This window comes from Mus caroli, unplaced genomic scaffold, assembly GCF_978045245.1.
Source record: "Mus caroli unplaced genomic scaffold, Mus_caroli_1 scaffold_20, whole genome shotgun sequence".
Lineage (NCBI taxonomy): Eukaryota > Metazoa > Chordata > Mammalia > Rodentia > Muridae > Mus > Mus caroli.
The window spans coordinates 52723913-52747139 of record NW_028227275.1 but is presented as its reverse complement, the minus strand read 5'-3'; the positions used below and the strand labels follow the sequence as shown (position 1 = coordinate 52747139).

The 23227-nt window shown below is 45.6% G+C and overlaps 1 protein-coding gene across 3 annotated transcripts; it reads left to right on the top strand.

Annotated features, from left to right (window-relative positions):
• Nucleotides 1–11: 11 nt before the first annotated feature.
• On the top strand, nt 12–22170 carry Ganab (glucosidase II alpha subunit). 3 transcript variants are annotated; one of them, XM_021151251.3, is made up of 25 exons: nt 12–125; nt 4282–4386; nt 4538–4646; nt 7128–7255; nt 11832–12011; nt 13389–13454; nt 14194–14263; nt 14437–14524; nt 14607–14703; nt 14949–15129; nt 15995–16148; nt 16237–16472; nt 16564–16690; nt 16806–16885; nt 17124–17267; nt 17391–17487; nt 17988–18089; nt 18230–18473; nt 19820–19884; nt 20037–20113; nt 20200–20274; nt 20422–20535; nt 20653–20765; nt 20899–20999; nt 21120–22170. In XM_021151251.3, the coding sequence occupies exons 1-25, from the start codon at nt 88–90 to the stop codon at nt 21227–21229; spliced, it is 2901 nt and encodes a 966-aa protein (XP_021006910.1). In that variant the 5' UTR covers nt 12–87; the 3' UTR covers nt 21230–22170. The 3 variants fall into 3 exon arrangements, with proteins under 3 accessions (XP_021006910.1, XP_021006911.1, XP_085690257.1); XM_085834131.1 differs by lacking the exon at nt 12–125 and adding an exon at nt 3918–4160; XM_021151252.3 differs by lacking the exon at nt 13389–13454.
• Nucleotides 22171–23227: the final 1057 nt, after the last annotated feature.

Sequence of the window (23227 nt, the reverse complement as noted above, 5' to 3'; positions counted from 1 at the left end):
AAGGCCGGAAGGGGCGGGCACTAGGATACGTGGCTCAACGTGCACAGGGGCGGGTAGGTTCGGGTCAAGGAGCAAACCCGGTACAAGATGGCGGCGATAGCGGCAGTGGCGGCGCGTAGGAGGCGGTGAGGAGCCCGGAACCCGGGGGCGCGTCCGGACGGCCCTAGATCCCCCGAGCCCCATATTGCTTCTTTCTGTATGCCTTCCCATCACCCTGCTACTTCTGGCCTCGCAACGGGCTCTTTGTCCTCGTGGTGGCGGCCTCTGGCTACAGCCTCCCAGCGGCAGATTCACGAGTCGCTGCGGCCCTTGTCTGTGGGGTTCCTGAATCTCGCCGGGTGGCTTAAAAAGGCTGAAGCTGGGTTCTGTCTTCGGTCTTGTCCGCTCCCAGCCGCCCCCTCTCCCTTGGCGGTTCGGGGTGGTCAATGCTTTCGTCTCCTTCCTGCAGTGCGCAGGGCTGTTGAGGCAGGTAAGGGGACGAAATGCATCCCAGCCTGTAAAAAAGCAGCCTGTTGCCACACTGCTCCTTTTTCAGGTTGGAAGCAATACGATGGGCAGGTCGTCCTGTATTACTTCCTTGCCCTCCCAACCAGCCTGGGCCAGTTTCATTAGTGTTCATTTGCTGGGCACGGCTGGGGCAGGGTCCAGTAAGTTCACAGTCTGCATGGAGAATGTTGCTCAAACACAACATGTATCAAATAATTTGGCCTGTTCTCTGGAGTTTTGTAGAACCTTAAAAAAAGCTTGAAAACACATCAGCGCCGGAAAGTGCGGTACACCTAACGGATGTAAAGGGTTGGGAGAGGCGTGTACTGTCAACAGCAGTGTAAAAAGGGTGAATCATATACTCAAGTTCTTCTCCAATAAACAGATGTAACTTACCCTAAAGTTCATACTTGACTTAGCTTATGAACACTTCTCGTTTGGGATGCTTAAGGCATTCCTAGAGCCAACAAGTCATAGTTGAAAATATTCTTTAGCAATCATATCCTTACTGACATCTCTCCAAACCTATTTTAAAGACTTGAAGATAGGGTTCCAGGGAGTATTTACGCGCTAAACTGCTCACTACTGCTACATAAGTAGCCATTCCTCAGGACCGAGGCTGTATCAATGCCTTCTGATTAGATTTTTCTAGTAGCATTGTCTTCTGCTTGTCTTACAGGTACTTCTTCCTCCAAAGCCTAGCGCACTAGTTCCTAGTGTTTTCTCACTTTGCTGGCTGCCTTTTTTCACTATTGGTGGCTGCCTGCCAGCTTTCCAAAGTTTCCAGCTTCTAGGGAAGCTGGTCCCCTTCAAAATTGCCTTCTGGTGCTTCTGGGGATCAAACAGGACCTGCATTCACCTCACTGTATGCTAACTTTCTTTTACCTTCCAAGTAGATATGGAGGCTGGATAACTGTGTATGATAAGCCCTTTCTTGCTTTTATTGCTTAGAAGAACCGTATCTTCTGTGTTGCCCTGCCCCAACCCCCTTCTTATTCATTTATATCCTGAGACAGGGTCTTGTCAATCTAGGCTTGTATGACCTCGAATTCACTATGTATGTAGACCAGGCTTGGCTTCAAACCTGTAAGAGATCCATCTGCCTCTGTCTGCCTCTGCCTCAAAGTGCTAGGATTAAAGGTGTGCATCATTATGCCTGAGTTCCCCCTTTTTAAAATGAGTTTTCTGTTTTTGACGTTTATTTTCCCAGTGTGAGTTGTGTGCACATGTATGTGAGTTTACCTCTGTACGTGTATGGAATGAGTTGCTTTTTTCCTTCCCACATGTGGGTCCTGGATAATCAAGCTTAGGTAATTACACGTGGCTACAAGTGCTCTTAGCTACTAAATCTTATTTTTTTTGTTTGTTTTTGTTTTTGTTTTTTTTTGTTTTTTGTTTTTTCGAGACAGGGTTTCTCCGTATAGTCCTGGTTGTCTTGGAACTCACTCTGTAGACCAGGCTGGCCTCGAACTCAGAAATCCGCCTGCCTTTGCCTCCCAAGTGCTGGGATTAAAGGCGTGTGCCACCTCTGCCTGGCTTCTACTAAACCTTCTTATGAGTCCCTTCTGTCCTCCCTGGGGAACACATCTTAGTGTGTTCCTGTATTGCTTAAATCATAGTCACTGGAAGAACTTGTTTAAAAGGCTCATGTTAGAAGCTGAGAATGTAGCCTAGCATGAGTGAGACCCTGAGTTCATTCTTCAACACTGCAAACAATTTAAATACAACTTCTGGTCCAAGGTTTGGCAGTGTTTGTTTAATACATACAAGTGTTTCTTATTTCAAGATGGGGTTTCACATAGCCCAGGCTAGCCCTTAAACTTAATATGTAGCTAAGGATGACTGAACTGTCTTCTTGTTTCTACCTCCCAAGTACTGGGATTATAGGTCTGTACTACAACACTTGGCTAGGTTCTCTTCCCTCCCTCCCTCCCTCCCTCCCTCCCTCCCTCCCTCCCTCCCTCCCTCCCTCCTGTTCATGCTCAATCAGTTTTTCTCTTCCTTTCCTTTCCCTCCCCTTCCCCCTTCCCCTCCCCTTCCCCCTTCCCTTCCTCCTTCCCTTCCTTTCTCTTCCTTTCCCTTCTCCTTCCTTTCCCTTCTCCTTCCTTCCTTCCTTCCTTCCTTCCTTCCTTCCTTCCTGGTTTCTCTCTTTAGCCCTGGCAGTCATGGAACTTGCTCTGAAGACCAGGCTGGCCTCACAATCCTGTCTTTGCCTGGGTTACACATTAACAGACACTAAAATCTGAGAGTCCCTTTTTAGGAATCATTTAGTAGGTAAATATAAAATCTTATGATTATTCTTTATGTGTTTTTATGTTTTCCTTTCCTACATGCATATCTGTGCCCCCATGTGTATGCCTGATGCCAAAAGAGGGTGTTTGATCCCCTGAAACAAATTACAGAAGATTGTGAGCTGGCATGTGGGTACTAGGAATCAAACCCAGGCCCGTTTGAAGAACATCTACAGCTACTGTTCTTAGCTACTGAGCTGTCTCTCTAGCCCCAAACTTACTTAAATGAGGTTATTAATCCGTAGTCTTTCATTGGATGCACATTGTGGGAGTGACAGTTTGTGGGAACCTGGATGTGAGGCTTTTCGGTTTAGCAGGTCTGCTCTGTTTTGTTGACGATTAGTGTGCTGTACTGTGTATTGAGTGGGAATCATGGTCTTAGCTAGCGACAGGACTAAGCTCAAGGCCATTTTCACCTCTTAGTAGCTGTTCAAAAGTCATAGCTGATTGTTCCTTCTATGACTGAATTTTCCCATCTGGAAAAAATCTCCTAACCTAACATTGACTAAGAAAAACAGTGAAAGGAAGGGGGAAAATAAATGTATGGAAAGTAGTTTTGAGTCTTGGTTACTTGTTAGGGTTAGGGGTGTCTGTTTATGCATTATGATTATTGAGATAGGTTCTCACTCTGCTGCTCTTATTAGTCTCTCCTATGCTCAAGTGGTTCCTAACTCTCCCAAATAGCTGTGTACTGCAAGCATATGCCATGCCATAGAGAGTTTAAACAGTCACTATTTTAGGCCAATTAAATCCGTCTCTGAAGGTGTTGCTAGGGCATTGATTCTTTTACCACTGCAGTCATTTGAAAGCTAGGGATGCATCGTTTAGCTAGGCTCAGTGTGTTTTTCAGCTGTCACTCTAACCTTAGTGATGATGGTGATTTGAAGTTGTAGAACTGTACATCAAAGGGACTGGGCATCTAGTGTTCCAGGATCTTAGGAGTTGTGATGAGCAGATTGCCTCTATCTGATGACTTACCCCTGAAAGGCACAGTTAGCTTTGTTCTTCTGATGTACACACATGGTACCACCATTTCCTTTGGGACTGGCTGTTACTGTTCCTTTCCTCTGAGAGGCTGATGTAACTATAGTCAATACTCAGCCTCTAAAGGCCAGACAGACAGACTTTGTCCACTTACTCTTGGTTTTTTGCAGGGACAGTGTGAACAAACCATCTCTTCAAGACTAACTTTTCTTTTTCTTTAAAAAATTTTTTCCTTTGAGACAGGATCTCACTGTACAGTATGGGTTGACCTGGAATTTACTGTATAGACCAGACTGACCTCAGATTCATAGAGATCTGCCTTGCCTCTGCTTCTCGAGTTTGAGTGCTGGGATTAGAAATGTGCTCCACCATTCCCACTCAGAATTGACTTCATCCTTGGTCTACTTGGCTTTTTTCCTAATTAATAGGATTGCTATTATGAATTGTCTGTTATGGTTACGTCAAGAAGGTGAAGCCCTTCTTGACCAGAGTGTTAACTGTTCTTCTTGTCTTTCCATAGGTCTTGGTTAAGTTTGGTGCTGGCATACTTAGGGGTCTGTCTGGGGATTACTCTTGCTGTGGATAGAAGCAACTTTAAGACCTGTGATGAGAGTTCCTTTTGCAAGTATGTTTCTAGAAGCGGTGAATGGGAAGTGGGGACATGGGAGGCGTGTGTGGGAGGTGAAGTGGGCTGTAAGGAAGGTAATTGTAAGTAGAGTCACCTAAGGACATTGAGATGCTCTCTAACCTTCCTTCCCAACTCTTGCATTTGACAGACGGCAGCGAAGCATTCGGCCAGGCCTCTCTCCTTACCGTGCCTTGCTGGACACTCTGCAGCTTGGTCCTGATGCTCTTACAGTCCATCTGATCCATGAAGTCACCAAGGTCAGGCAAGACAAGAAAGAGTGATAGGGATGGGGAAATAGGTGGTAACTTGGGAAAGAAAAACTTGTAAATAAATGTCTTGTGTCAGGCTTATCTTTAGACTTTTTTATGTTTATGAGTATTTTGCCTTCCATGTTGGTCTTTGTACAGTTGTGTATGCAGTGCCCATGGAGACCAGAAGAGTATGTTAGATCTACTGGGATGCAAGTTACAGAGTTGTTTCAAGCATTGGAGTTATACACCAGTATGTGACTGCTAGGACTCAAATCCAGGTCCTTTGGAAGAGCAGCCAGTGCTTTTTAATGTTTTGAACCTTCTCTGTCCTGGAGACGTTTAATTTTGAAGAAATCTGATCTCAGGTTCCTTAGGCCAAAACATTATAAACTTAAATTTGCAATAAAAAAACTTTTTTTTGCAAGAAATTTTTATAGGATTCAGGAAAAGAGAGAACATTAGTTCTGTGTACAAATCAAGGAACTCAGAAAGAGAGAATATTGGTGTGTGTACAAATCAAACATTTAAGTAAATCATAAATTTATTTCACAACAGTTTTTTGGTACAGAAATAACTTTACTGGTTTTTGTTTTTTTGTCTTTTCTAGACAGGGTTTTTCCGTATATCCCTGGCAGACCTAGAACTCACTGTAGACCAGGCTGGCCTTGAATTTACAGAGATCTGTCTGCCTCTGCCTCCTGAGCACTGGGATTAAAGGGGTGTGTCACCATCACTGTCTTATTTTTTATAAGAGCAGAAAACTTTGTATGGATAGTAAAAGGATCACAGTTGATAACACACAAAGTCTCCAGTCTGAGCCATAGTGGTTTAGGCAGAGTTCGTTGGCATTGTGTGCCATGATGGCATATGAATATAGTCTGTTGAGAACCAAGGCTTCAGAGAAGTTGGGCGATGTAACATGGGTGAGCACGGCTAGGAAAACCTTAGGTTCATTATGAGTTTGATTTTCGGTTTTGTTTTTTTTTTTTTGGTTTTTCGAGACAGGGTTTCTCTTTATAGCTCTGGCTGTCCTGGAGCTCACTTTGTAGACCAGGCTGGCCTCGAACTCAGAAATCCACCTGCCTCTGCCTCCAGAGTGCTGGGATTAAAGGCGTGCGCCACCATGCCCGGCGGTTTTGTTTATTTTTGTATCATGTAGTTCAGGCTGTCGTCATACTAACTTTGTAGCTCAGAATGACTGAATTTCTAACCTTGTTTTCGTTTTCTGAATGGGGGGATTACAGGAGTGTATATCAAAGCAGGTTTTATACTGTGCTAATCTTGAACTAGGCAAGTACACTATCAACTGAGCTTCATTTTTGATTCTGATTAAAATTTTTTCATTACATATTGAGAAACTACTTGTCAGTTTTTTCATGACAACTCCCCCACTATTGAGTTATACCTTGTCATAGGGGTTACAATCTATAGTATAGGAAACTGGGGCATGCCTGTAATATCAACACTTGGGAGACAGAGGCAAGAGGATCCAGAGTTTTAAGAACAGCAGCAATCAGTTGCATAGTAAGTTCAAAACCAGCATGAGTTACATGAGATCCTGTTTAAAAAAAAAAAAAAAAGGCTAGCAGGCATGGTGGTATACACCTTTAATACTGAGAGGCAGAGATATGCAGAGGCATGAATTCCAGGCTGGCTTGGGCTGTATAGTGAGATCTTTTGTTAAAAATCAATCAAGAGACAACAATATGAACTAACCAATACTCCCAGAGCTCGTGTCTCTAGCTCCATATGTAGCAGAAGATGGCCTAGTCGGCCATCACTGGGAAGAGAGGCCTCTTGGTCTTGCAGACTTTATATGCCTTAGTACAGGGAAACGCCAGGGCCAAGAAGCCGGAGTGGGTGGGTAGGGGAGCAGGGCAGAGGGAGGGTATAGGGGATAGAATTTGAAATGTAAATAAAGAAAATATCTAATTAAAAAAATAAATCAGTAAATAATCAAGAGAACTGGAGAGAGGGCTGAATAATTTAGAGCACTTGTTGCTTTTTGTTGTTGTCTTTTGTTTTTTGAGACAAGTTTTCTGTGTATAGTCCTGCTATCCTAGGATTTACTCTATAGACCAGGCTGGCCTTCATCTCTCCCGAGTGCTGAGATTAAAGAAGTGTCTGTCTGTACTCCTGGATTTCACCTGTTGTTCTTAAGAAGGACCAAGATTTGTTTCCCAGCACTCATATGATGGATCACAAAATATCTAAAAACTCTAGTTCCAAGGACCATGCTGTGGGCACCAGATACACACATGGTACACACACACACACACACACACACACACACACACACACATATATATATATATATATATACATACATACATGCAGGCGAAACACTTACATACAAAAAAACAAATTAAACCAAACATTGCTTTTAAATCAGAGCTGTAGGCAAAAGGCTGAGGAGAGACGATGGAGGGGTTTGTCTGATGGGGTGTTTTAGTTTCTCCAGATTCAGGTCAGTGTCTGTTTCTGCAGGTGCTGCTTGTGCTGGAGCTGCAGGGCCTTCAGAAGAACATGACTCGGATCAGGATCGATGAGCTAGAGCCCCGGCGGCCTCGATACCGAGTGCCAGATGTTTTAGTGGCTGAGCCCCCCACAGCTAGGTAAAGTTTTCCTGAGAAGGATATCTCTCAGATTGCCCTTTTTCCTTCCCAAGGAATCTTTGTGGTAACCTAGTTTCTTGCATCAGAGAGGCAGCGCCTCATCTTCCAGCCTACCCCGCTTCTCTTCTTCCTCTGTTTTACTTCCTCTCACTCTATATTCACTCAGCAGACAGGTGAAGTTTTGTCTTCCTGTCAGGCTTAGGCTACGTATTACTGTTATAAAGAAGATCACACCTTTGTAGTCTGCCAGCCTTTTTTTCCTCTTTTTTTTTTCCCTTGGTTGTTTAGAATACAACTGTTCAAATATCTATTTTACATTTTTTCATACATTTATATAGATGATAGGTCTGGCTGTATCAGTCTGTTTCTCTCTCTCTCTCTCTCTCTCTCTCTCTCTCTCTCTCTCTCTCTCTCGACAGAATCTCATTCTGTAACTCAGGTTTGCCTGGAGCACAGTGTGTAGATCACACTTGGCTTCAGACTCACTGAGTCCTACTGGTGGCTTCAGTATCTTGAGGGTTCATATAATAAGATATGGGCTACCATACAATGCCATGCTCTTCTAAGTTTGTTAATGAAACCCAACATCTCTGAGGGTTTTTTTGTTTGTTTGTTTGTTTGTTAATGTTAGTGTGTATAGACGTGTAGACATGTATGTGTGTGTGTGGCCAGAGAACAACCTCTGGAGCAATATTCCTCATTGGCTTGGAACTCACTAATCAGGCTAGGCGGGCTGACCAGTGATCCACAGGCATCCACCTGACTTCTCTGATACTGGGATTATTATGTGAAGCTACCACGCTGCATTTTTATCTGCTTCTGGGGAATAAACTCTGCTCCTCATGGTTGTGAGTCAAGCTCTTTGCCAACTGATCTCTTTACCAGGCCTTGGGCCTTAGGCCTTAGGCCTTGTTTATATGTGGTCTTTTGGGTTTACTGTTGTGTGAGATAATAGTTGACAGCTTACACCCATTCATCTCTTTATGTGGTTTGTTCTTACTGCCTTATAGAATTTGTTAATCTTGAGTCTTTACCATTTATATATTGTGGGTATCTTTTCCTAGGTTGTTACCTTTTAATTTACCAAAGGTATCATTAAAGAAAAAAAGAAAACAGCTTGAGATTAAAGCTGCAACTCAATTATAGAGTACTTTGGTAGGCCCTGAGTTGAAGTTATTCAAGAAAAGCACATCGCAGTAGTAGGTCTGGAGAGCTTTAGCTTCCAGGTAGAGCACGCACTTGCTGACGCGTGCAAGGCTCCGGTGTCCATCCCCTCCACACACACTTACACTTCATAATTTGCAGTGGGGTTAGATTTGTAGGAAAGTTGAAGGAATGATTTCCTTTGAGCCCTTCCTTTGTGTCTGTGCACTTGCTAACATAACTGTCATTCCTTTGTCTTCCCAGATTAATTGGTAGCACTGCACTATCATATATATTTATTTGGGTTTCTTTAGGTTTTGCCTAGTCTACTTGTTCTGCTCTGGGAGCCAACACACCATGCAGCATTCAGTTGTCACACTTCTCCAGGTTTCTCTGGAGACAGTTTCTTAGACATTTAATATTTAATATATTTTTTTTGTTTTGTTTTTGTTTTGTATTTTTTCGAGACAGGGTTTCTCTGTGTAGCCCTGGCTGTTCTGGAACTCACTCTGTAGACCAGGCTGGCCTCAAACTCAGAAATCTGCCTGCCTCTGTCTCCTGAGTGCTGGGATCAAAGGCGTGCGCCACCACTCCCGTCTTTATATTCTTGATGGCCCTAAAAGTGTCTTTTGATAAATACAAAGTTTTAGTGTTGATATTCTTAGGTTAATGTGTCAGTCAGTTTTCTACCTTGTGGTGTTAGCACATATTCCTTTGTTTAAACTATTTCTCTTGGGCTGGATGTGGCTCAGTGGTGGGGCACTTGTGTAGTATATATAAAGTCCTGGGTTCAATCCCTAGCATTATAAAAACAGTAACTGTCTCATTCAGGCATGGGTTGTGGTTGGCTTTTATAAGCCCACCTACCTGACAGGCTGAGGTAGGAGAATCTCTCTAACCTAGATATTAGAGGCCAGCCTAGGCCATAAAGTGAAACCTGTGTCGGGCGTGGTGGCGCACGCCTTTGATCCCAGCACTCTGGAGGCAGAGGCAGGTGGATTTCTGAGTTCAAGGCCAGCCTGGTCTACAGAGTGAGTTCCAGGACAGCCAGGGCTATACAGAGAAACCCTGTCTCGAAAATCCCCAAAAAAACAAAAACAAAGAAAAAAAGTGAAACCTGTTTTTATAAACTAAACAAAGATATAAACATCAACTGAGAAAGAAAAATGAAAATTTTTGTTTACCTCTCAGAGGAAAAAAAATCTTGTGTTTTCTTCTGAGGTTTTTTTTTTTTTTTTTTTTTTTTTTTGAGGCAGGTCTAACTATGTAGCTCTGGCTGCCCCAGAACTTACTGTGTAGACTAGCCTGGCTTCAAACTCAAAGATATGCCTGACTCTCTCTGCCTTCCAGGTGCTGGGATTAAAGGTGTGCACCACTACTTCTGACAAAGAATGCATATGCCTGTATGGGGAATGTCATAATGAAGTTCCTTTCTATAATGCCTCCTTTAATAGATTCCTAAATGTTTGTTTATGCATTTACTTATTTATTGTATTTGTGTGTCTGGGTATGGCAGTGTTCTCAACTTCTTTTGGTTTTTTGAGACAGGGTTTCTCTGTATAGCCCTGGCTGTCCTGGAACTCACTTTGTAGACCAGGCTGGCCTCGAACTCAGAAATCCGCCTGCCTCTGCCTCCCAAGTACTGGGATTAAAGACATGCGCCACCACTCCCGGGTTGTTTTCAACTTCTTTTTTTTTTTTTTTTTTTTTTTTTGGTTTTTCGAGACAGGGTTTCTCTGTGTAGCCCTGGCTGTCCTGGCACTCACTTTGTAGACCAGGCTGGCCTCGAACTCAGAAATCCGCCTGCCTCTGCCTCCCGAGTGCTGGGATTAAAGGCGTGCGCCACCACGCCCGGCTTGTTTTCAACTTCTTAATGCTGCAACCGTTTAATACAATTCTTCATGTTGTGGTGACCCCCACCCATAAAATAATTTTTTTGCACCTTTATAACTGTAATTTTACTATTGTTATGAATTGTAATGTAAATATCTGTGTTTTCTGATGGTCTAAGGAGATCCCTGTAAAAGGGTCATTGGACACCCCCTTCCACCCCCACTCGACCCACATGGTGAGACCCATGCATGGTATATGGGTATGTGCATGTGCATGTAAGTGCAGGTGCCCTGGGAGGACAGAGGGTCCCTGGAGCTGGAGTTAAAGGAGCTTGTGAGCTGCCTGTCATGGGTGCTGGAATTTAAGCCTGAGTCCTCTGTGAAAGCAGTATACGATAGCTGATGAGCTGACCTTCCATCCCCAGTTGACTTACTTGTGTTTGTAAGTGTGTGTATGTAAAGGTGCACATGTGTGTGGTAGCTAGAAGATACTTATGGTGGTGTCCCTGGGATATGTCCCCCGCTTTAATGTTTTCACCTTTTTAATTTTTCTGACTGGCTTGGAATTTAGCAAGTAGTTTAGGCTTGCTAGCTGACTGAAAGGATTGCCTGGCAGTGAAATTATATGCATGCCCCACTATGTCCAGCCCCACCTACTTTCGTTTTTCCTTCTCAGTTGTTGTTTATATCTTTGTTTAGTTTATAAAAACAGGTTTCACTTTTTTTTTTTTTGTTTTTTTTTTGTTTTTTTTTGAGACAGGGTGTCTCTGTGTAGCCCTGGCTGTCCTGGAACTCACTTTGTAGACCAGGCTGGCCTCGAACTCAGAAATCCACCTGCCTCAGCCTCCAGAGTGCTGGGATTAAAGGCGTGTGCCACCACTCCCAGCTTCCCACCTCCTACATTTTTATGTAGGTTCTAAGGAATGAAGTGAGGTCCTTTTGCAAGCATTTTACTTGTCTGTCTCCTTAGCTTTTTGCTTTAACCTTTAAGAAAGAGTCTTACTATGCTCTGGCTGGGGTGGAACATGCTCTGGACCAAGGTGCCTTCAGACTTGAGGCAGCCCTGTCTCTTCTTTCTAAGTGCCGGGTTACAGATGTGTGCTCCTATACCAAGGCTTGATTTGGGACCAGTAGGGTGGTTTAGTAGGTAAAGATACTTCTGCTGATCCTAAGGACCTAAGTTCAGTCTTCTACACTCAACATGAGAAAAGGAGAAACCAGACTCCCAAAAGTCTCCACAAAATAAATTACAAAAAATAGCAAATTTTGTTCTGAGTATTTATTGTTCTTTGTATACTGGCATATATGTGTAGGTATGCATGTACCATATGCATGTAGAGGTAAGAGGATAATTTAGGGATTGGCTCGCCTCTTCTACACTGGTCTTTTGAACTCAAACTCAGGTCATCAAGTTTAGTAGCCTGCATCTGCCTGCTGGGTCATCTTGCCAGTCCCCAAAAATGTTTAAAGAGAGAAAGGCTCCAATGAGTTTGTTTCTCCCTGAGCTATGACCTGCTGCTGCTTGTAACAGGTCTCTGGTCTTTGCCTCCATATATATATATATATATATATGTATCCTCTTTGATCTCTCTCTCCTCTAGGCTTTCAGTCTCTGGCCGTGATGACAACAGTGTGGAGCTAACAGTGGCCTCGGGACCCTACAAAATCATTTTGACAGCACAGCCATTCCGTCTTGACCTGCTAGAAGATCGAAGTCTCCTGCTCAGTGTCAATGCCCGAGGACTTATGGCTTTTGAGCACCAGAGGGCCCCCAGGGTCCCGTGAGTACAGGGTGGGGACTGCAGGGAACTTTACTGTGGTAGTGCCTAGAAATGTCACAAAGTCTGGTATTGTACTTGTGGGACGAGACTGGGTTGCAGAACAGCCAAATGGGGCAGGAGGGTGGGAGATACTCTCAGAGAGGGTAAAAACAAATGGGGCAGGAGGGTGGGAGATACTCTCAGAGAGGGTAAAAATAAATGGGGCAGGAGGGTGGGAGATACTCTCAGAGAGGGTAAAAACAAATGGGGCCGGAGGGTGGGAGATACTCTCAGAGAGGGTAAAAACAAATGGGGCCGGAGGGTGGGAGATACTCTCAGGGAGGGTAAAAACAAATGGGGCAGGAGGGTGGGAGATACTCTCAGGGAGGGTAAAAACAAATGGGGCAGGAGGGTGGGAGATACTCTCAGGGAGGGTAAAAACAAATGGGGCAGGAGGGTGGGAGATACTCTCAGGGAGGGTAAAAACAAATGGGGCAGGAGGGTGGGAGATACTCTCAGGGAGGGTAAAAACAAATGGGGCAGGAGGGTGGGAGATACTCTCAGGGAGGGTAAAAACAAATGGGGCAGGAGGGTGGGAGATACTCTCAGGGAGGGTAAAAACAAATGGGGCAGGAGGGTGGGAGATACTCTCAGGGAGGGTAAAAACAAATGGGGCAGGAGGGTGGGAGATACTCTCAGGGAGGGTAAAAACAAATGGGGCAGGAGGGTGGGAGATACTCTCAGAGAGGGTAAAAACAAATGGGGAGGAGGGTGGGAGATACTCTCAGGGAGGGTAAAAACAAATGGGGCAGGAGGGTGGGAGATACTCTCAGGGAGGGGCAGGAGGGTGGGAGATACTCTCAGGGAGGGGCAGGAGGGTGGGAGATACTCTCAGGGAGGGGCAGGAGGGTGGGAGATACTCTCAGGGAGGGGCAGGAGGGTGGGAGATACTCTCAGGGAGGGGCAGGAGGGTGGGAGATACTCTCAGGGAGGGGCAGGAGGGTGGGAGATACTCTCAGGGAGGGGCAGGAGGGTGGGAGATACTCTCAGGGAGGGGCAGGAGGGTGGGAGATACTCTCAGGGAGGGTAAAAACAGAACTGGGTTGCACTTGTCTCTGTCTTGTACAGATCAGGAGGCAGATACTTTTGTCCCTGGGCTGTACACTAGGCACCTCCTCTGGGAAGTCTGCCTGGATCTGCTTTCTCCTTCCCCTTCTCACATCATCACATTCCCCTAGTGTATTTTCTTCCTATTTATTTATTTATTTATTTATTTATTTGCGGTTTCTTTTCCCCCCATCTCTGGAAGTTTGTCTACTGAAACTCACTTTTATGTTTCTGTTTTTGTGTTGGTTTTGTGCCTCCTCCCCCTTCCCTACTCATCTCCTCCTGCCCCAGTTTCTCGGATAAAGTTAGTCTCTCGCTCGGTAGCATGTGGGATAAGATCAAGAACCTTTTCTCTAGGTAAATCCATGGCCACTGGTATTGTATCTGTTCCTCTTCCTCACCCACCCCTCACTCTGGCCCGCTGGGGAAGCTGCCCAGACCTTTTTATTCCCTCCTCTTCACCATCTGTCCTTCCCCCCTCTTGGTATTTGGGTCCTTGTTTGCTGTCCCCTGGCTGTGAGCCCTTTGGGGGGAATATGAGTGCTGGAAGTCCTTATGGAATGTAGGAAGCTTATTGCTTTGCTAAGGGCTGGAGGGATGCTCTGTTTTGCTGTGATTCCTGGCTCTCACTTGGAATACATTGAGATTCTGGAGAGAACTGTTAGCTAACTGCCTCTGAAAAGCATTCTTTGGCAAAACCTTTTACAGTCCCAGAGTGTGTCTGGAGAGGCTTTTTTTTTATGGTCTGACCAACTTGCCTTTCTAAAGTATGATCAAGAAAGGTCAGATTTTTCAGAGCCAGGACTGGCATTTAGAACCCCCTTGCCCGTGCGTCTCTTGTAGATATCAACAGAGGCTGCTGATATGGGCCTGTATGCAGAAAGTACTTCCTGCTGGCATTTTCTCCTCATTCTCCTCTGTCAGTTCTCTCCCCATCCTTGCTCACTGGGCCCTTCCCGAGCTTTAACAGTCAGTCCCTTCCTTCAGTGCTTTCATTCCTTTGGACCCTCGGCTCTCTATTCCCTCACCCCTCCTTCCATTAGCCCCTCGTCCCCGTCCCCTCTGGATTGGAGCAGACAGCTCTCCTACCTTCCAGGCAAGAATCAAAAGACCCAGCTGAAGGCAATGGAGCCCAGCCTGAAGCAACACCTGGGGATGGTGACAAGGTAAGTTGAAGTGCCAGGTGGTTGGAGTGGAGAATGGGGCTGCCTGGGAGGCCGGAGAGTAAAGGCCCACAAGAAAACTGAGCCCGTTCTCCTCTTAAAGGATGAGATTTAGACCCTGAGAATGGGAAAAGATAACTGGGACATGAGTGGGTATCAGTCCACTTTTCTTACAGCCAGAGGAGACCCAGGAAAAGGCTGAGAAGGATGAGCCAGGAGCCTGGGAGGAGACATTCAAAACACATTCTGACAGCAAGCCTTATGGTGAGAGGCTGGGAAAGCCCTGGACAGGGGCACAGAGGTATCTTGCCAAACGGAAGCTCTGTAAATCATCCTTTTCTTTCAGGCCCCACGTCTGTAGGTTTGGACTTTTCTCTGCCAGGAATGGAACATGTGTATGGGATCCCTGAGCATGCTGACAGCCTGAGACTGAAGGTCACTGAGTGAGTCTGATAGTAACACTGGGATGGGGTTAGAAAAGGAGGCAGTCAGGGCTGGGGACTTGCTCATACAGTTGCATATTGTAGACAAGCATAATTCCCTTCTTGTATCTGGGCTACCTCCTTGATTATGCACTTGTTTTAAAGAAGGAGACTTTCCTTTTCTCTCAGCTATGTCTGTGGAGTAGCATTTGCATAAGCTGTAGCCTGGCCATTCATTAGCCTAAGTCTTGTCTGTCTACCACCAGGGGTGGTGAGCCGTACCGCCTGTACAACTTGGACGTGTTCCAGTATGAGCTGAACAACCCCATGGCTCTATATGGGTCTGTGCCTGTGCTCCTGGCACACAGCTTTCATCGAGACCTGGGCATCTTCTGGCTTAATGCTGCCGAGACATGGGTTGATATATCCTCTAACACGGCTGGGAAGGTGAGAGCATGGCATGGGAGAGATGTGGTGAGAGTCTGCCATGCCTTATGCTAGGGATGCTGGGTGTGAGTGTGAAAACACTAATGAGTGGCACAGCTTATTTGAGAGACAGTCATAGTCATTGCAGGTAGTCCTCATGTGAAGCCACTGCTTCTCTGGCTTGAGAAGACTCCCTTGTTTCTCGTCCATTCTGTAGGAACACTCTAGGTTGCAGGGGCTATGCTGCCGATCTCTGGGCCTGGAGAGACGGCTCAGTGGTTAGGAGCACTGACTGCTCTTCCAGAGGTCTTGAGTTCAATTCCCAACAACATGGTGGCTCACAGCCATCTGTAATGGGATCTGATGCCCTCTTCTGTCTGATGCCCTTTTCTGTCATGCAGGCATCCATGCAACTAGAGTACTCATGTACATAAAACACATAAGTAAATATGTCTTGAAAGAAAGAAAAGAGTTCCCAGTTTGAGGGAAGAAGACAGGTATCATCAGGTTATTATAAGGCAGAGGACTTGGGGAGTGGTAAATGGCAAGCTGATGTGTGGTCCGTGAACACTTCCTTGAGGAAATGAGACTTTACTCTTTTTTTTTTTTTCCCTTCAGTTTTTCGAGACAGGGTTTCTTTGTGTAGTCCTAGCTGTCCTGGAACTCACTCTGTAGACCAGGCTGGCTTTGAACTCAGAAATCCGCCTGCCTCTGCCTCCCAAGTGCTAGGATTACAGGGGTGCGCCACCACTGCCCAGTGAGACTTTACTCTTAAATTAAATTATAGTGAGGTGTTAGGAGCCAGCTGTGTGAGACTCAGGAGAAAGTTGCTGCTTTTGTTTCAAGTTGGCAATGAAAAGCTGACTTCCCTTTGTCTCCTTCACAGACCCTGTTTGGGAAGATGCTTGATTACCTGCAGGGATCTGGGGAGACTCCACAGACAGACATTCGTTGGATGTCAGAGAGTGGCATTATTGATGTTTTCCTAATGCTTGGCCCTTCGGCTTTTGATGTCTTTAGGCAGTATGCTAGTCTCACAGGTAGGTGATGTTTCCACTTCTGGCTAGCAAGTGCTCTTAACTTTTGCTATTTCCTCAGCTCCAGTGACCCTTTCATTTAAACCTGCAGGGACCCAGGCGTTGCCCCCGCTCTTCTCCCTCGGCTATCACCAGAGCCGCTGGAACTACCGGGATGAGGCTGATGTTTTGGAAGTGGATCAGGGTTTTGATGATCACAACATGCCTTGTGATGTCATATGGTTGGACATTGAACATGCTGATGGCAAGCGGTACTTCACTTGGGACCCCACCCGATTTCCTCAGCCCCTCAATATGCTTGAGCACTTGGCTTCCAAGAGGCGGAAGGTAAGGGGGTCCTGTAGCTGTGTTTGGTCTTCTTGCATAGGGTTGAGGCATGGTAGTCTCCACCGTTTCTCCTTCTGTTCTTTGTTCCCAGCTGGTGGCCATTGTGGACCCCCACATCAAGGTAGACTCTGGCTACCGAGTTCACGAAGAATTGCGAAACCATGGGCTGTATGTTAAAACTCGGGATGGCTCTGATTACGAGGGCTGGTGCTGGCCAGGTAGGCAGGCCCATAATTGAAGGGGAGGCTGTGGAGCAGCCAAAGAGGTGGAGACATTTTGTTATGTTTTGGTTTTGCCTCTTTGGGAATTCAGAGTTGGTGTTTTCTCGCTCAGGCTCAGCTAGTTACCCTGACTTCACTAATCCAAGGATGAGGGCCTGGTGGTCTAACATGTTCAGCTTTGACAATTATGAGGTAGGAAAGACTGTCCGTATGCCTTCTGTCTTTTCTACTCCTCCTTCATGAATAAGCTTTTCTGTTCAGGACCATTGCTTTCGTTTGACCTGTAACATTTCATGGGGACTTGAAGATCTTGGAGGATTCTGAGAAATACTTGGTTCTGGATTTCTAGAAGCTTTCTTTCTGACAGTGTTTACTGTTGACCGTCGTCCTCTTTTTTTCCCCCATACATAATTGGTACCTGTGTTTTCAGGGTTCAGCTCCTAATCTTTATGTTTGGAATGACATGAATGAACCGTCTGTGTTCAATGGTCCTGAAGTCACCATGTTGAAGGATGCTGTGCATTATGGCGGCTGGGAGCACCGGGACATCCATAACATCTATGGCTTATATGTGGTAAGGAACCGGGAGAGGAAAGTTGGCAGACAAAGGGAGGACAGTAGTTAAACATGGAGACTATATAGTTGTCACCAGATGACAGATGGCATTTGTTCCTCACTCTCTTCTCTTTCTTCCTAGCACATGGCGACTGCTGATGGGCTAATACAGCGCTCTGGTGGCATAGAGCGTCCGTTTGTCCTGAGTAGGGCTTTCTTCTCAGGCTCCCAGCGCTTTGGTAAGGCTTGGAGACTAGAGCTGTGGTAGCTGTGTATGGGAATAAATGCCTGTAATCCCAGCACTTAAGGTTGCTGAGTCGGAATAGCTTTAGTCATAGGGCTGCCTAAACTGTCCAGGTAGTCTAGGCTACCCTGATCTGCCTAGTATGACTCTGTCTCCAGGGAAGAGTAAGCAGATAGAGTTGTAACACAAAAGTATGAAGGCCAGATCAGAGGAGCCATAGTATCTTTGGAGAGCTGCACACTATAACCTCCATCTGTGTATTTTGATGTGTGAATGGCATATCTAAGCCTCTGGCAGGGATGGAGGGGGAGCACTGCCTAGCCTGTGCAAGGCCTTTGCTAAGTCCCTAGTACCAGAAAGAGGAGTTGTGTTTCACTTCACTGTCATCAGAGTGTCCTGGACACTTGTCTAGTGACTGTGGCAGGTCAGAGGATACCTAGATAAAGGCTGAATTCCTTGCTCTATATCAGGCTCCTTCCCCTTTGACTCTCTTAGGAGCTGTGTGGACAGGAGACAACACTGCCGAATGGGATCATTTGAAGATCTCTATCCCTATGTGTCTCAGCCTGGCACTGGTGGGGCTTTCCTTCTGTGGTGGTAAGAGAAGGAGAAATTTGGGGTTTTGATTGGGTTAAAGTCACAGGACCTGGGCATGAACAAAAAATAGAATATTTATATGAATGGCTGCCAGCGCTTCTTCTTTGCCATTTTGCAACCTGCTCCTTCTCCTCTTCCAGCGGATGTGGGTGGCTTCTTCAAGAACCCAGAGCCAGAGCTGCTTGTGCGCTGGTACCAAATGGGTGCCTACCAGCCGTTCTTTCGGGCTCATGCCCACTTGGACACTGGGCGGCGAGAGCCATGGCTGTTAGCGTCTCAATACCAAGATGCAATCCGAGATGCCTTGTTCCAGCGATATTCTTTGCTGCCCTTCTGGTATACCCTCTTCTATCAAGCTCACAAGGAAGGATTTCCTGTCATGAGGTAAATTAGTCAGTGGGGTCTGTGTAGAGTCAGATGACTGGGAGATAATGAGGTCTGGTTTGCATCTCTGGGCCTATTTCTTTCCCTTTCCAGGGCCTTGTTTGTAAGGTTTTAATATGAATGTGGAAGAGCGGTCTGAGGATGTCATTCAGTAGTAGAGTACTTGCCTTTTAATGTATAAAGAAAGCCGTGAGTTCGGTCAAGCCCCAATGTCACCAAAAAAAAAAAAAAAAAAAACAACAAAAAAAAAACCAGGCTAATGAAATGGGTAAAAGCAGTTGCCATCAAATATAGGAGTTCAGTCTCTAGAACATGATGGAAGTAGAGAATTGACTCCTGGAAATTGCAAGTTTTTTTCTGACCACCACATCATGGCATATGACCCTCCATACCTTCAAAATTGTAATGATGATGACGATGATGATGATAAAAAGCCTGGTCTTGTTATATATGTCTATAATACTGAAATTTAGGAGGCTGAGGTATGAGGTAGGAAGAATGAAAGTTCAAAACCAGCTTGTGCTATATAGCAAGACCCTGTCTCAAAAAGAGAGTTGCCAGGCAGTGGTGGCACACGCCTTTAATCCCAGCACAGGGAACCAGAGGCAGGCGTATTTCTGAGTTCGAGGCCAGCCTGGTCTACAGAGTGAGTTCCAGGACAGCCAGGGCTACACAAATCCTGTCTCGAAAAACAAACAAACAAAAGACAGACAAACAAACAAACAAACAAACCAAGAGAGAGTCATGGAAAGACTAAAGGGAACAAGTGAGTATTGGAGGCTAACCTGAAGAAGATTGCCCACAGTGATAAGTTAGTGACAAGAATAAGAAACATGAAGTTATAGGATTAGATAGTCACAAAAGGCCCTTTTGAGAATATAGCCACATTAGGCACCTGTACAATGAGTGAAGTAGGTGTTTGTGATCTCAGGGAAGGGCATTCCACGGAGAGGAGGCTGCAGGTGCCAAAACACCGAAACAAGCCAGAAAAGGAGAAAAGAGAAGTCAGTGGGCCTTGGGAAGGAACTGGTAGAGAGATTGTCATTAGGAATAGAGATGATGCTTATGCTCCTAAAGGGCCTTGCAAGCTATCTGTCACTGAAGTGCTCAAGGAGGCCACTGAAAGGCAGAGAACTGTGGGTAGAAGAGTGGAGTTAGGGAGGTAAGAGAGAAAAGTACAGTGACTGGGTAAGGTGGAGTTCTGTAGCTGCACCCCAAGTCCTGAATCCAGTGGCTGAAAGCTGGATTTCTCCCCAGTGCAATTCTAATTGCTAGCTCTTGGAGGAGAGCATCTTTGACCTCTGAGAATATAAATGGCTTCCTTTCCTGTCTTGCTTCTTTCCTAGGCCCCTCTGGGTACAGTATCCTGAGGATATGTCTACCTTCAGTATAGAGGATCAGTTTATGCTTGGTGAGAAATGGGAGGACAGCTGGTAGGAGGTTGGGCTTCAGCTTAAGAACAACGTGTGGGATGCGTATGTGTGGAGTTGGAGTAACTGGCTGGACTTGTGACAGACAGATCTTCTAATGCCCTCGTTCCCTGTTAATTCTGGTATATTTTAGGTGATGCACTCCTTATTCACCCTGTATCAGATGCTGGGGCCCACGGAGTGCAGGTCTATTTGCCTGGCCAAGAAGAAGTAAGTTACAGAATATTGTGGGCAAAGAAGCAAAAGGATGGAACCCCTATGCACTGAGTGATGCAGTATTTTCTTGTCACCCACAGGTGTGGTATGACATTCAGAGCTATCAGAAGCATCATGGTCCCCAGACCTTGTATCTGCCAGTAACCTTGAGCAGTGTGAGTATACCTCTCTAGCTGCCATCTCTGTTTGCTTGTACTTCTCCAGAAGGGGAGAAAATATATAATTTGGGAGGCAGAGGGAAGGAACATCAGATGCTGAAAGGCCTGAAGGAGTAGTGCTTCAGTGCAGCACTTTTGCCTTAGATCCCCGTGTTCCAGCGTGGCGGAACCATTGTGCCTCGATGGATGCGTGTGAGGCGCTCTTCAGACTGTATGAAGGACGATCCTATCACACTCTTTGTTGCTCTCAGTCCCCAGGTGAGTTTCCAGTGGGTGAGCTACCTCAACTATTGCCTGTTTTCTAGGACTCAGTCCTCTGGATGTGAATGAAGGCACTCGCTCTTTGGCTTAAGTTCCTCACCTCTTCCTGCACAGGGTACTGCTCAAGGAGAGCTCTTTCTAGATGATGGGCACACCTTTAACTATCAGACTCGCCATGAGTTCCTGTTGCGTCGGTTCTCTTTCTCTGGCAGCACACTTGTCTCTAGGTAATGGGGCATCCTCTATGGGCCTTGCCTTCAGGGGTGCTCAGATTCGCTGTGCTTTTGTTACCTTTGAACTTTGCTTTGGATTATCTTCATGCCCATTTCTCCAATTGGCATTTGCTTTTGTTGCCTCCAGTTCAGCAGATCCCAAAGGCCACTTTGAGACACCTATTTGGATTGAGCGAGTAGTCATCATGGGGGCTGGAAAGCCAGCAGCTGTGGTGCTCCAGACCAAAGGTTAGTGATAGGTCTGGCCTTGAAATTGGGAAAAGAAGCAGAGGTAGGGCTGACAGGGTTGCAACCTTGCTATGGAGAAGTAGCCTATTATTGACTGTGGTGCTTGCCTTTCTTCCACAGGATCCCCTGAAAGTCGCCTGTCCTTCCAGCATGACCCTGAGACCTCAGTGCTGATATTGCGTAAACCTGGTGTCAGTGTGGCATCCGACTGGAGTATTCATCTTCGATAACCCAAGGGACTTGTTCTGAGTTGGGAGGAAGGGCATGATGGTATTGAGTTACCTTTTCTTTTGCCTTGGAGTTTGACCCTACCTAGATTTCACCTTCTAATTCTATGACCCAGATTCTGTCAACATCTGGGCAAGATGACAGGGCTGTCCTAGGGCTCTGAATTCCACTTGTGACCTAGTCTTTCCTTCTGTGTGTTACCAAGCCCTTCATACTCAGTATCCTGTTGCTGTAACTGGAGCACAGTCATTTGTGAAGACCCAAGGGGCCTTGTCTTTCTTTTTCTCTTCCTTAGTGTCCCTTCCTTCTCCTTAGACCCCATCTATTCAAGCCTCTTGTTTGTTGATGCCATTTCTTGGAAGAAGATGAGGACAGTGAACATTAGGGTTCCTTTTCTTCTTCCCAGTTCCCTCCTATCCAAAATGCCCATCCTTTCATTCCTTCCCCCTGAATGTCCCCTTCTCTGTTCCACTGATACACTGGGACCACCCCTTACTTGGTAAGGGACGAATGGATCAAGATTGAGGTTCCTGGAGAACGTCCTCTTCCTTCTCATCTCAACCTTGTCTTCCTGTTTCTTTCCAGAGCTGCTGCATTTCTCCCATCTTAGAGGGAGACGCTTCCACACAATTAGGAGGGAAAGGTTATTAAACTTCTTTTGCCCCTCTGGTCCCCTTGGGACACTCAAGATAGAGACATGAGTTGTGGTCTCACTGAATCACGGTCACCTGTATTTATTGCTGGGAAGAGGACTGAGGGTGGGGGGAAGATGATCATGTGTACCCAGGGATGGCTTCAAGCCCTGGTAAGCGGGTTGAGGGAGGACTCAGGAACCAGGAGAACTATTTGTGGGAATTTTTTTTACTTCCTCTGGGTTCCCAACTGTGACAAGTTTTGATAAAAAGGAGAAACAATAAAAAACAAAACAAAACATAAATAATAATTGGATGTCTGAATTATACTTTTTAAAAAATATTTATTTATATATGCAAGTACACTGTAGCTGTCTTCAGACACTCCAGAAGAGAGCATCAGATTTTGTTACGGATGGTTGTGAGCCACCATGTGGTTGCTGGGATTTGAACTCAGGACCTTTGGAAGAGCAATCGGCGCTCTTAACCGCTGAGCCATCTCACCAGCCCTGAATTATACTTGTAAACTGAACAAAATCGCTCCAGTAAATAGTGGCCTACCATTTTATTCTGTATAAACTGTTTCATTTCAGCAAAATGAGCCAACCTGAGGGCGGCTTTAGCTTGAGATGCTAGCCCTTTAGAAGAACCCAGCAATGGGTCTCAGGAGGTGAACTGGTCAGAAAACTGCTTTGTCTCGAAAATATAGGGGCCTGAGTTTGATCCACAGACTCACTGTAAAGAAAGCTGAGTGTGTAAGCCTAATTCTTTTTGTTGTTGTTGTTGTTTTATGTTTTTGTTTTTTTCGAGATAGGGTTTCTCTGTATAGCCCTGGCTGTCCTGGAACTCACTTTGTAGATCAGGCTGGCCTAGAACTCAGAAATCCACCTGTCTCTGCCTCCCGAGTGCTGGGATTAAAGGTGTGCGCCACCACCGCCCAGCTGTAAGCTTAATTCTTGGGAGCAGAGACAGTTGGATCCTTGGGGCTCTGGCCAGCTTTCCTAGCCTACTTGGTAAGTTCTAGTCCAGTGAGAGATCAAGTTTCAAAACAAAACAAAAGAATAAGGATGGTGCCTGAAGAACACTCAAGATATTTAACCTCTGGCCTGCACACATATTCACAGCAACTGTCATATTTTAAAGTGGACGTAATAAGTAGTGATCAGCCCTAGTAGGGGTCTTTTGGAAATACATACAGGGTCAAATGTTTTCATCAGAAGGCTATTTTTAGTTAATAGCACTTTTTTTTTTTTTTTTGCAGATTTATTTATTATTATATGTAAGCACTGTAGCTGTCTTCAGACATCAGAAGAGGATGTCAAATCTCATTATGGATGGTTGTGAGCCACCGTGGGGTTGCTGGGATTT